General features: G+C 38.6%; 1 protein-coding gene across 2 annotated transcripts in view; it reads right to left on the bottom strand.

Annotated features, from left to right (window-relative positions):
• jumu (Forkhead box protein N4 jumeau) overlaps nucleotides 1–12,606 on the bottom strand; it is a 105,181-nt gene that overhangs the window by 27,901 nt on the left and 64,674 nt on the right. Inside the window, exon 2 of one of the 2 annotated variants that reach the window (XM_017609656.1) lies at nucleotides 1,248–3,299. In XM_017609656.1, coding sequence (XP_017465145.1) covers nucleotides 1,248–3,299 — 2,052 coding nt within the window. The remainder of the gene's footprint in view (nucleotides 1–1,247; nucleotides 3,300–12,606) is intronic. The other variant, XM_017609657.1, reaches the window with a different exon arrangement.

Raw genomic sequence — 12,606 nt, 5'->3', positions numbered from 1 at the left:
TAACTTGTTCCCATGTCTTTCATAATGTCCAGTCACTTGCTTTGTGGTGATAAAACAGTAATTTTTGATTTGGAACCAAAGTTTATTGGCATTTAGAGACCCTCCAATTAGCCTAGCCTGGCAAAATGCAATTTTTTGTGGTCTCTCGATCTTGCAGACTGTGGTCCGCCCTTTATCGCTTGTTTAGATAACCATAAAACGGAAATTTGGCCGATATGATTTCATTCTTTACAGCGTGGCCTTTCTGACCGTTTTGCAAAATCTTTAAGTTCTTTTTGCTTGGTATGTGCACTTAATGCACTCACAGCGGAAATTCCACGCGCCTTGATTACAAAATTGCAGGAAATGAGCCAGAACTCCTCTTTGAATTATAAAATTCAGCAATTATTAAGAGGGTGCAAAACTGGAACAATCCAGTTGATTTTTGTTTGGTCATTTTTTTCTGAGTTTCCATATGCGAATCTTAAAATTTTTATGGTCAAACGATTAGTTAAACATCGGTAAGGCGAAATGCAAGCTTGAATTACTATAAAGTAAATAAACTGAAGAAGTACATTACCACAAACTTAACTTTCCGTTCTATTGTTCAAGTTTTGCTCTTCAGTGTATATACTTGACGTAACTTAGCTCTTTTCTCAGTGTAGTTATAAAAATATATGTATAACTAATTGTATGCTTTGTGAACTAGTCAATTAAAACTGTTATAAATTCACAAACTTGTTATTTTGGGTTTTTAAATAAAATGTGTTATGGTCTTGTATAACAAAAAAAAAATTATAAAAACCTTGAAGTTTTTTTTTTTTGTAAAAAAGTCTTCAGTAAAGTTATTTCTAGAGAAATGAGTTTATTTTCCTGTTTCAGTAACGTTTTTATGGGTTTTTGAAGATTTTATCATCACTTGGACGATTTTTAACAAAATTTTTTTGGCAACACTGTCGTACTGTATTAGAAGGAATTGAGTTCGTAAATAACAACAGTTACTATCTTGTATAAGGAAAAACCAAGGCGAATTTATACAAGGTGGTAGCTAAAATACAAAAACAACAAGCACATTATTTTGTATCACGGGTGTTATGTCAAATCTCAATTCGTCCCAAAGTTTCCATGTATTTTGTTTTTGCTTCTGATGGTCTAAAAGCAAAACAAAATACATGTAAGGCGAAGAAATCAGCTGATTGAACTACACCACCTTGTATGAATTTGCCTTGAGGAAAAATAAAACTCTATATACAGAATTGCAAAAGTACCTTCGACTCTAGCTCAAGCACTCTTTGCACCACCTTCTCCTTTCTTTCAATTTTGTGTGTCTCCAAACTCACCTCTATATCAAAATCGCGGTGTTGTTCCACGCCACCATCGTCGCCAGCACCACAGCCATTCACATCTCCCGCCTCACTGATAGCATCTGAACTACTCATAACAATACCACTACTAAGCATTTCGTCCTCTTCAATGTCCTCCTCAACAAACATATTATCGACAATGGTGTCGTCTAACTCTTGCTCTTCCAAATCGGACGTCTCCTCAATTTCTGATTGGCTATCTAATTCGATATCGGAGTCACCTGAGCTACCATGTTTCATTTCGCCTCGCTCTAATGCATCCAGATGTTCTGGATGTACCATAGCATTTCGAATACCCATCGGATCTTTACGCGACCATTTTTGCACCTCTTCTTCCATTTTTACAATGCGTTCTGGATTCATGGCCCAGAGACAGCCTTTACGTTGGTTTCCGTTTGTCGCGGGTTTTTCAATCTTCTCAAAGCACTTGTTAAGCGAGAGATTATGACGTACACTATTCTTCCAGCCACTCGGCGCTGTCTGGAAGTACGGGAAATGCTCGCACATAAAGCTATATATTTCAGATACAGGCAGTGACCCACTGCGCGAGTTCTTTAATGCCATTGCTATTAGGCATGAATACGAATATGCTGGTTTCGGGAACTCAGATTCTATAGGTGCAATTTTAATTCGTTGTTGCAGAGGCTTAACGGAAATTGTTGTGATAGTAGTGGTGCTGGCAGAGGATGGTGATGAAATAGCGGACCCATTGTTGATACTGATTGGTATGAGGCCAGCACTGAAACTACCATTAGTCGAACTAGTCGATGGTGAGGAGTGCGACGAGGATGAGGAAGATGACGGTGAACCTATTGCGTTGCTGCCATTCTGCATAAGCGGTGAATGCACCGATGCTATGCTCTTTGGTGTGAAACTAGAACTTTGCGCACTTCGGTTTACTAATTTTGTAACATGCTGAGCGCCTGCAACTAGGCTACCGTTTGCATTCACAACACTTATACTTTGCAACGGACTGGAGTCACGTTCCCTCTTAAGTATAATTGTGCCATTTGTAGTAGCAGTTTGGCTGTTATGCGCAGATTTTGCAGCAGATTGTTGTTTCAGCTTATTGTAGGCGATACTGTTGGCAAATGTTAGCCCACCAATACCGGGCGCCAGTTTGATGGTGTTCGTTGTGGTGCTATTCAGCATGCCATTTGCATTGAGCAAACCACTGCCGATATTATTTTTCGCTTTACTAACATTGCTAGTAGGGGCACTTCCATTAGAGGTAATGCTAACAGTTCCCCTCGCATTATTACTTGTACTACTGACTTTAATTTCATCAGTAGTTGCAGTAACTTTGCGCATTTCTGTAGCCAAATCTTTTTTGATTGTCTCCACCGCAGTTAATAAGTTCTTACGCTGCAGTGCTGAGTTCGTCGCCAGTGTGGCCGGCGCTGTAGTGGCCGCTGTCACCGTCGAGGAAATCGCCACTATCTGCTTTGGTATGTGTGAATAAAGCTGCTCGTTGCGCATCGCTCCGGCGCTAACTTTTAACTGGGCAGGAGAGAATGTTAAATGAGATTTAGTTTCGTTCACATTAGGCGAGGCGGGCGGCGGCGAATACACAGAGCCTTGTAAACTATTCGCATTTAAATTTATTTTTGGCGACCTATGCAGCAACGACGAAGATATCAGTGGCATTACTGAAATGGGATCCACACAAGCGCCTACATCAACGTAGTAGTCGTTCGACGACGACCATGATGGCCCTGAGCTATTCCCTAGCCAAGAGGAAAAGCCTGTACTCAGACCGCCATTAAGAACATGACTACTGTGTAAGGATGAAATTGCGTCAATGGCGTGATCATAAGAGGACGGCAAATCGTTGACCATAGAAGCAAGTTCATTGCTACCGCCAACTACATTGGAGATCTCGCTTCGTATATCAATATCGAGCATATCTTGCAACGAGTCTGATGTGTATAGGTCCAATGTAGGCCGCGACGTATCCTAGAAAGCAGAAAAATATAAACACATTACATTTAATTGGTTTAGATGTACTACATTTATAAATCTACATATATAACATAAATGTATGTATATATACATATACATATTCATAAGAGTGGTTCAAACAAAATTTTTTTTAGTAAATTCATAAACGCCTTGGGCAGTAAGAATGGGCCTAGTGCCCGAAAATATGCTCTCGAAAAGAGACTAGTAAAACTAAAACGTTGATACTGAACGACTTACGCGTTGTCATGGGTAGGAACTTGTTACCAGGGGGTTTCTGGTGTAGCTAATTTGAATTCTGAAGTCAGTTTTTCAAAAATCAAAATGGCGGATCCAAAATGGCGATCTATTTTTTTTTAATGGTTGGATTTGTTCAAAAACCGGCATTCGAGAGTTTTTGGGGTCGCCGATTACGAATCTGAAGTCAATTTTATTTTTTTTTTAAATGGCGGACCCAATATGGCTGTCAAATTAAAAAAAAAAAATACTTAAATTAAAACGATGATACTGAACGTTTTAAACATTGTCAAGGGTTGAAACTCGTTTTCAGTGGGTTTCTGGGGCTACGAATTTGATGTCAGATTTTCAAAATCAAAATGGCGGTTAAGAGTTTCAAACAAATCCAATCTTTTTTTTTAAGTTGGTCGCCATTTTGGATCCACCATTTTGAATTTTGAAAATCTGACATCAGATTCCTAATTAGCAACCCCAGAACCCCCTGGTAACAAGTTTCAACCCATGACAACGCGTAAGTCGTTCAGTATCAACGTTTTAACTTTACTAGATTATTTTCGAAAGCATATTTTCGTGCACTAGGCCCTTTCTGGAGTGCAATGGAGTATAGTCGTTGGGAGTGCAATGGGGTATAGTCGTTGCGCTGGGTATGCAGTTACAGTTACATGGCTATACTCAATCCCGACTCTTGCGTCCTCGTTCGCACACTCTGGGCAACGTGAGCAACCCACGTGNCTGGGTATGCAGTTACAGTTGCATGGCTATACTCAATCCCGACTCTTGCGTCCTCGTTCGCGCACTCTGGGCAACGTGAGCAACCCATGTGCGAGATGCGGTAACCAATCCGAGTGGAGCCTTGGGTCAAGGCAGAAAAAGAGGANCATGTGCGAGATGCGGTAACCAATCCGAGTGGAGCCTTGGGTCACGGCAGAAAGAGAGGGAGCTTCGGTGGGGCCACTCTGACTTATTCGGTTTAAGGGCTCACTGAAGTCTGCAGCGTCTGTTCACCAGTAGGTGCGGCTGCAAGCGGGTGTCTGCTTGGAGCAAGCGGCTCGCTATATAAACGTGTATTTGGTTGCGAAACCACCCCCGTCCCAGCAATGGGTTGTGCGCTGGGCTTGGGACCCGCCACGTAAAAACTACTTCCAGTGAAGAAGCAAGGTAAAGCCTCGGATGAGACCCCCCCTTATGATGACGACCACGGCAAACGTTTAAAGGACTACGATTTGAGGGCATGCACCTGGAATGTCCGGACCCTTAATGGGGAAGGTGCCTCTGCCCGGCTGGTTGATGTCCTCGTAAGGACAAAAGCTGACATCACCGCCATTCAAGAAATGCGTTGGACGGGGCAAGGCAAGCAATGTCTGGGGCCTTGCGACGTCTACTACAGCTGCCATGTAAAGGAGCGCAAATTCGGAGTTGGATTTGTGGTGGGAGACAGACTCCGTCGCCAAGTACTGTCGTTCACCCCCTTGGACGAGCGTCTAGCCACAATCCGCATCAAAGCGAGATTCTTCAACATCTCGCTCATCTGCGCCCATGCCCCGACGGAAGAGAAGGATGAGGCATCCAAGGATCTCTTCTATGAGCGCTTGGAGCGCACGTACGAGCGCTGCCCCCGTCATGATATCAAAATCGTGCTTGGCGACTTCAATGCCAGGGTGGGCAAAGAAGGGATCTTTGGAACCACCGTCGGAAAATTCAGCCTCCACGACGAAACGTCCGACAACGGATTGAGGCTGATCGACTTCGCCGGGGCCCGAAACATGGTAGTATGCAGTACTAGGTTCAAGCATAAAAATATCCATCAAGCTACGTGGCTGTCTCCGGACCGAAAAACGAGAACCAAATCGATCATGTTGTGATAGACGGAAGGCACGCTTCCACTGTTTTAGACGTACGCACACTCCGAGGCCCGAACATCGACTCGGACCACTATCTTGTTGCAGCCAAGATACGCACCTGCCTCTGTGCAGCAAAAAATGTGCGCCCAAATATGCAAGGAAAGCTTAACGTCGAAAAGCTGCAATCACAACAGACAGCCAGCGCTTTCGCTACTCGACTCTCACACCTACTCTCAGAGAGCACTCTTCAACAAACCGACATATGCGAGCAGTGGAACCACATTTCCCGCTCATTAAGTACCGCCAGCGAAGAAGTAGTCGGATTTCAGCGAGCCCGAAAGAACAACTGGTACGATGGGGATTGTCAGGAAGCTGCTGAGAAAAAAGATGCCGCCTACAGAGCCACGCTGCGATCGGGCGCAACGCGCGCTATGTGGGACCGCTATAGGGATCTGAAGAGGGAAGCGAGACGTATTTGCCGCAATAAGAGAGAGAGAGGCCGAAATACGTGAGTGCGAAGAGCTTGAAATGCTGGCCGACAGGAAGAATGCCCGAAAATTCTACCAGAGAGTTAGGCGACTTACGGAAGGTTTAAACAGGAACAATAATGGCGACCTAGTAACTGATGTCCAGAGCGTACTTAAATTATGGAGAGAACACTTTTCCGCCCTACTAAATGGTAACAGCACGGAAAGTTGTAGAGAAGAAGAACCCGAGCCTGCAGTCGATGATGACGGAGTCGACGTTCCACTGCCTGACTATGAAGCTTATGATGTGATATATTAAGTAAGGGATTTTGTTAAAAGTAAAATTTTATTGCGGATTCCGATAGAATACCTATCCAGAAATAATATTTGTATGACAAGATTTTTCTGTAAGGTAACAAGCCCCTAGAAATGGGCGTGGCAATCGCAGGACTAAAGTTAGCAAAACGCAGATATTATTGCGGATTTCGGCTGAATATCACTTCGTTAACAATATTTGTTCCACAAGCCGAAATCCGCAATAAAATCTGCTAGGGGCTTGTTACCTTACAGAAAAATCTTGTCATACAAATATAGGTATTCTATCGGAATCCGCAATAAAATTTTACTTTTAACAAAATCCCGATGTTTAACACCTTACTTAATATATCTCATAAGCTTTCGAAAATAAATTACAAAAAAATTTTGATTATCACAATAAACCATATCGTCATAAAGAAAAATATTTTAAAAATAGTTCTTGAAAACCCCCAATTTTTTTTAACCACGTTTTTTATAGAGAATTAAAGATGGATTACGATGGTATAATTTTTAATCCCTAATTTAATGGTCTTCACTATACAATCAACTTCAAAAAGGTCAGCTGTTATTAACTAAGTTAGCTTTAGGACAATCTTGACCATCTTATATATATAAATGTTTCTTTAGCTTTAAAACGACGTTAAGATAAAGTCTCTATGATGAGCTGAACTCGAGATATAACGATTTTAAGAAGTACATGATTAGTCAGAATCACGAAAAAATGCAAACTTTGACAATCATATCTCCGAAGAAAAAAAAATTAAAAAAAATTTCCTCGGAAACGTGTTAGCGTATTTCATGTATAGAACCCAAAAAAAAATTTAAGACAATCGAAAGTGTAACACCAAATTTGGTGTCCGATATGAAAAAGAATGTCTCATAAAGATTTTGACCCCCCAATTCTGTGCCCTTGATAAATAATCAACCTCGACTATTTGTCAATAAAATTACGCCTAAAACTATGCCGTTAAGACTTGTTTGTATTTGCTAAATTTGTTGTGCATTTTTAAAGTGCCTAAAATTAAATTTTTGCAGCATACTTTTGGCGCAAATTTACTGACACATACACAGCTTATTCTTGACTATAGTCAAGCTTGGCTTGACTAGCAAAAATGTCATGAGAGCGCTGGATAAAGTGAATTTTTCACAGATTACGAAAATATTTATAATTTTTGTTAAGCAGGGATTAGTAGTTCAGTCCTCTTTGAGATTGGTTTGTATGGAAATAAATTGATATTTGTTTCTATTTTAATGAAAGGTGCGCTAATTTCAAATATAAAAAATACAGAAAAATTGTTAGATTTATGTGTTTTTCGTGAAGTACGAAAGAAAGACCCTTGAGAAATTAAGGAAGGATACATTAAAATAAAATAATGTAAAAAAAAAATACAAGTGAATTGCAGCGGAATAGCTGCGCTTGATTGTAGTTGGCTTAGCAAAGTGAAATAGTGGAAAATAAGCAATAAGAATTAACAAGACAAACTTAGCACAGTGCGCAGGCAACTGGCTGAGTCAGTGGTGATCGTCGGTTCGAATCCTACTGAAAGAAGTCTGATGCGGAAATGTGGTGATTTCCGAAATAGCTATCACTTCTACCACTTTTTCAAATTATTGTTGCTTTTCCACATAAAGTTTTTACTTAAAACGGCCTCAAGCTCATAAAAATTGTTGAATATTTATTTTATAATTTTTAGTCCATTTATAAAAGCGTTGTATATTAAAAAGTGTTATTTTATTTTATGTACAAAATTTTGCAATAGATATTAAAATAATTCAACTTGCAATGAAAGAGAACAGAAGACTTGGCAAGCAAAATGTTGTTTGCTTACGTTTTGTATAAACCCTGTAGAGAAACCGCGGACTAGTGAATCAAATTTCTAGTTCCGTACTAGGTCTTTATCGCCAAAAAGGAACTAGTCCGATAGGAACTAGATCCCCACCAGTCGAAAATCGACGAAAAATGGTACTTTTAAAAGACAAATTTTTTCAGTTTTTTTGACTAGAAATCTATATCTAAAGTGACGAATTTAGAAATGGTTCGGAACTATAAAAAAGGGATGCAGAACGAACTAGATCTTATTTGTCGAATTTAGAACCAGTTCGGAACTATCGAATAAGGGATGCAGCGGGGGGCTTGTTTACTTTACATAGATATGTGATCAGCGGCTTTTTCGTTCAACTACGCTTCTATTCTGTGCTTCGCAGATGCTTTTTCATAGCTTGGTAATACAAAACTAAACTTTGTGTTAACATTTCAACATCTTGGGACAGTCTGGAATCTAAGGAATAACAGCGAGCAAACACAGCTAAAGGTATGTAAACGTACATTTCTTACAATCATTCAAACAAAGTTCATTTCAAATTGAAAATACATTTCTTCCAAAATAACTTAAAATCGCACACACGAAAGAACCAAAAAGATTGAAAAATCATGATACTTTTTTCTTTCGTCTGTCGATTTTAGAACTGGTTCGGAACTATAGAATTTAGGACTAGTTCGGAACTATCGAAAAAGGGAACATACATATGTACATATAGCAGCAGTAAATTTTATTTAAAGAAATTGCGTGTCGTCCATTTCCGCTGTAGCATGGCATATATTTAGGCGCAATATTTAACTTCTTCTAGCGGGGCGACATCTGGAGTCTTCTAATTTTATCTCCTTGATATGATGCCTACAACGAGGTTCATATCTAGACTAGGTTGATATCTAGAATTTGCCACAAATAGCTTTGCTACACTACCGCCGCGACGCGCCGGCAGCTTTAACAATTTTATAGTGGTTTTACGTTCTTTGGCAAATTACGCTCTGTTAGCCATAAATCTTACTATTTTTTGACCCCCTTTGAATCAAGACCCCTGGACCATATGGGGAATTCATTTATATTTTAAATTACATTGTCATCGTGATTGGAACTATGCTGAAAATTTCAAGTCTCTAACTTGTCGGGAAGTCAGTTTAAAATCGATTGGAAATTTCCGCGATTTGGGACCAAGTTAAATAAAAGCTTATAAAAAGTGGCTGCCTGCCCTGTGTGCCCCTTCACTTCTATAAATGGATAAACGCGCCTAAGCAGATACATACAGTAACGAGCAAAACTGTAACATGGTGTAACACTTTTTATTTCAGCCACCGCTATCTTTCCATGTTCTAACGACTTTCATACTTATATATATTATTATTGGTACACCCCTACTCCCTCTCTCATAAAGATTTGAAGTCAATCCAACAACAAAAATAAAACCAGCAGGCAAAAATGTAAATTAAGGCAAATGTTACAGTTTTACACTCACTCTCAGTTTTGCATTTTACAGTTATCTTTTACAGAGATAAAAATAAGGCACGATTGAGAGAATACAAAGGTCGCGCCGATCTCGGACCGCTATTCCTCTCATAACGAATTTGACAGATTCGTTGTTTGCATGCCGTCACACTGGTGCATCTTGTTTCCGTTTTCCTTGCAACATTTTTTCTTCTTCTTCCATTCTTGCTCACGTTTTGGCATTTCTCTCTCGCAATTGCACCAGTGTGACGTCACACAAAAGTTATTCTCAAAAATCCTCTCTGATCGGCGCAATGTTGTATTCTATCATTCTTGAAAATAAGGTATGCCAAATCGCATCCAGTAACTAAAAAGATATATATAACAAAAGTACACTGAGGGAAATAATTCAGTTTTTGTCTTGATTATTCACTTCACGGATGCTTTTTCAGTACGAACGCGGTCATTTTAATATGCGCGTTATTAAATTGAATATTTACCAATATATACAGTACTTTCGTTGACGTTTATAGTAAGATCAATTACGTTTCAATTTGATTTTAATATTTTTTTCCCTCTGTGTATGAAAGTCGTTAGAACTTAGAAAGATAGATATGGCTGAAGTAAAAGTGTTACGCCATGTTACAGTTTTTCCCGTCACTGTACATGTATATATACAAAATCTGACTAGCCTAGAACTAGCGTAGAACTAGACATTTTGCCGACAGTACCAGTTCTAGCTCAATACCCAAGCAATGCTTTCAACTGTCCAGTTCTACACGGCGATGTCATTGGTCGCCCAATGCATTACTTTGCACCAGTTTTTAACTGGTTCCATTTTTGACAGTTCTTTCTTTATAAGAAAACGTTTTTGCGATTCGATTGTTGGACATTTTTTTCGTTTTTTCTTTTCTTTTACAGATTCCGTTTTTGTTACATATTTTATTAAAAAAATATATATATTGTAAGCTGCACGCAAGAATTTAAATTCATTAAATTTGAAAACTCACAATTCCTCCACCGCGATTTGAACTCGCGACCAACGATGATTGAGTCGTAGGTCTCCTCGCTGAGCTACTTTCGTAGTGTGCGAGTAGTAAGTTCTTGCACATTTACACCGCAAGTTTCAACTGTCCCGCTCAGCATCAGCATCTGAGATATGTAGTTCGGAACTAGACATGATGCAATAATACAAGGTGGTAGCAATTGTGACAGAACGAGAAGATAAACGGGAAGAAATTAAGCCCCATTTGGGGGAAAAATATAAAATTTCAGATTTTTCCTAAACAAAATTTGCTTTTTTATAGTATATTTGTAATTAAATGAAATAAAATAAGATAAAATACCTTTTTAAGAAAAAAAAATGTGTATACTGAGAAAAAATAAAAAAAATATTCAATTCATTAGGCAAAGAATTGTTAAAGAAGTAACACTGTCTCACCTAAGGCAGTCAATATGGCGGAATTAGAGCGAGAAGCTGCCAACTGATAACACCTGTATTATTGCATCATGGGAACTAGAGCTTTGTCAGGCTGTCTGTAAATTTTACTGTAGGGTATGTATGTATGTATTACTAAATGTCGGCATTTGTTTGCCAAGACAAATACGTACATGTAAATAAGTATATACTTACATATATGTACTATGTATATACACATTTTTTTCAAAATTTTCTTTTTGATGCAGAAATGCATCTAGATGCTCTAGGAATATTTCTGCATCAAAAGGAAAATTTTGAAAAAAGTGTCCCTTACGTTATTTTGGCGGTTAGGGCTCGATATGTAAGTATACATACATCTAATGTACATTCCCATTACCAAACAGGCCAAATTCAAAGCAATCATAAAAATTATGTACATTGGTGGTATGTACCAGGGATGTTGCGAATGTGGAATTTTAGACATCCGCGGATGCGAATTTGGATGCGGATGTTTAAACGCTAACATCCGCGGATGCGGATTCGAATGCGCATGTCAAGTATTTTTATACACGAATGCATTTGTACGCAAGGGTATTATAACTTTGTTCACATACGGTTGTTTGTAACAGGCAAAACGAATCGAGATAGATATAGACAAATCAGAGATGCTCAACAAACTATATGAATCGATTTCGTTTTGTTGATGCGCAAAAATAACTTATCAAAATAATTTCGCTTCGTTTCAGAGCTGAATTAACGAAACAAAACTCAATCGTTAACGTTGAAACGAAATAAATCATCAATCGTTAACATCGAAACAAAATAAATCAATGAAAAGTTGTTGTTATATGCCATTGCCAGCTCACTATAAACACCTAGCACCTAAATGCATGCTACAGCTTCAGCATTAACGATTGAATTTCTTTTCGTTAATATGCAAAACAGAATTATTTTGATAATTACCTAAACGATAAAAAACTGAATCGTTTCAACAGAAACGCGGAAAGTAAATGTTTGCGGAAGGAAATATGTCCATTGTTACCTTAATTCACAAAGGCCCTACCCAACACTTGTTTTGAAACTGCATTTTTCGCAGATTTTCGTAGGATCTTTTAAAATACCACTTTCAAGAAAAATTTTTAAGTGTTAGCACCAAAAACAACAGAGTTACATGCCACTTTTCAAAAATGATATGTTTTTTCCTTCTCCTTTAAAATAAAAAAATGTTGGCTAGGGCCTTTGTGATTTAATGCCGTAGTTAAATTTTGCGAAAAATAAATAAAAATGGAAACAATTACTTTTTTATGATGAAGATGACAGGATAGATTTAAGCCTTAGCCTTTTTCACTTTCCATATGCATGGGCGTACGCAGAGCATAATTTAGGGGGGCTGAAATTTTTTGTATTTAAATTTTATTACGAATGTTAAAATATAGCTATTAAAAATTTATAATAATTTACCTCATTAATTTTTCTCTTTTTAACCGACATCAAAAAAGGAGGCGGTTATCATCGGGGTTTTTTATGTACATATGTTACCGCATAAGAAATCAAGGAGGTTATCTATTCGTCGGAACATTTTTATACCCGAGCGCACTTGTGCACAAGGGTATATTAATTTTGTTCACATAACGGTTGTTTGTAACAGCCAAAACGAATCGAGATAGATATAGACAAATGTATACATAAATGATCAGGATGAAAAAAGAAATCGATTAAGCCATGTCTGTCTGTCCGTCCGTCTGTCCGTCTGTCCGT

This window comes from Rhagoletis zephyria, unplaced genomic scaffold, assembly GCF_001687245.7.
Source record: "Rhagoletis zephyria isolate East Lansing unplaced genomic scaffold, Rhagoletis_zephyria_1.1 Rzeph_scaffold_00244, whole genome shotgun sequence".
Classification (NCBI taxonomy): Eukaryota; Metazoa; Arthropoda; class Insecta; order Diptera; family Tephritidae; genus Rhagoletis; species Rhagoletis zephyria.
The sequence above is the reverse complement of the archived record's forward strand: the minus strand, read 5'-3'. Positions and strand labels throughout refer to the sequence as shown.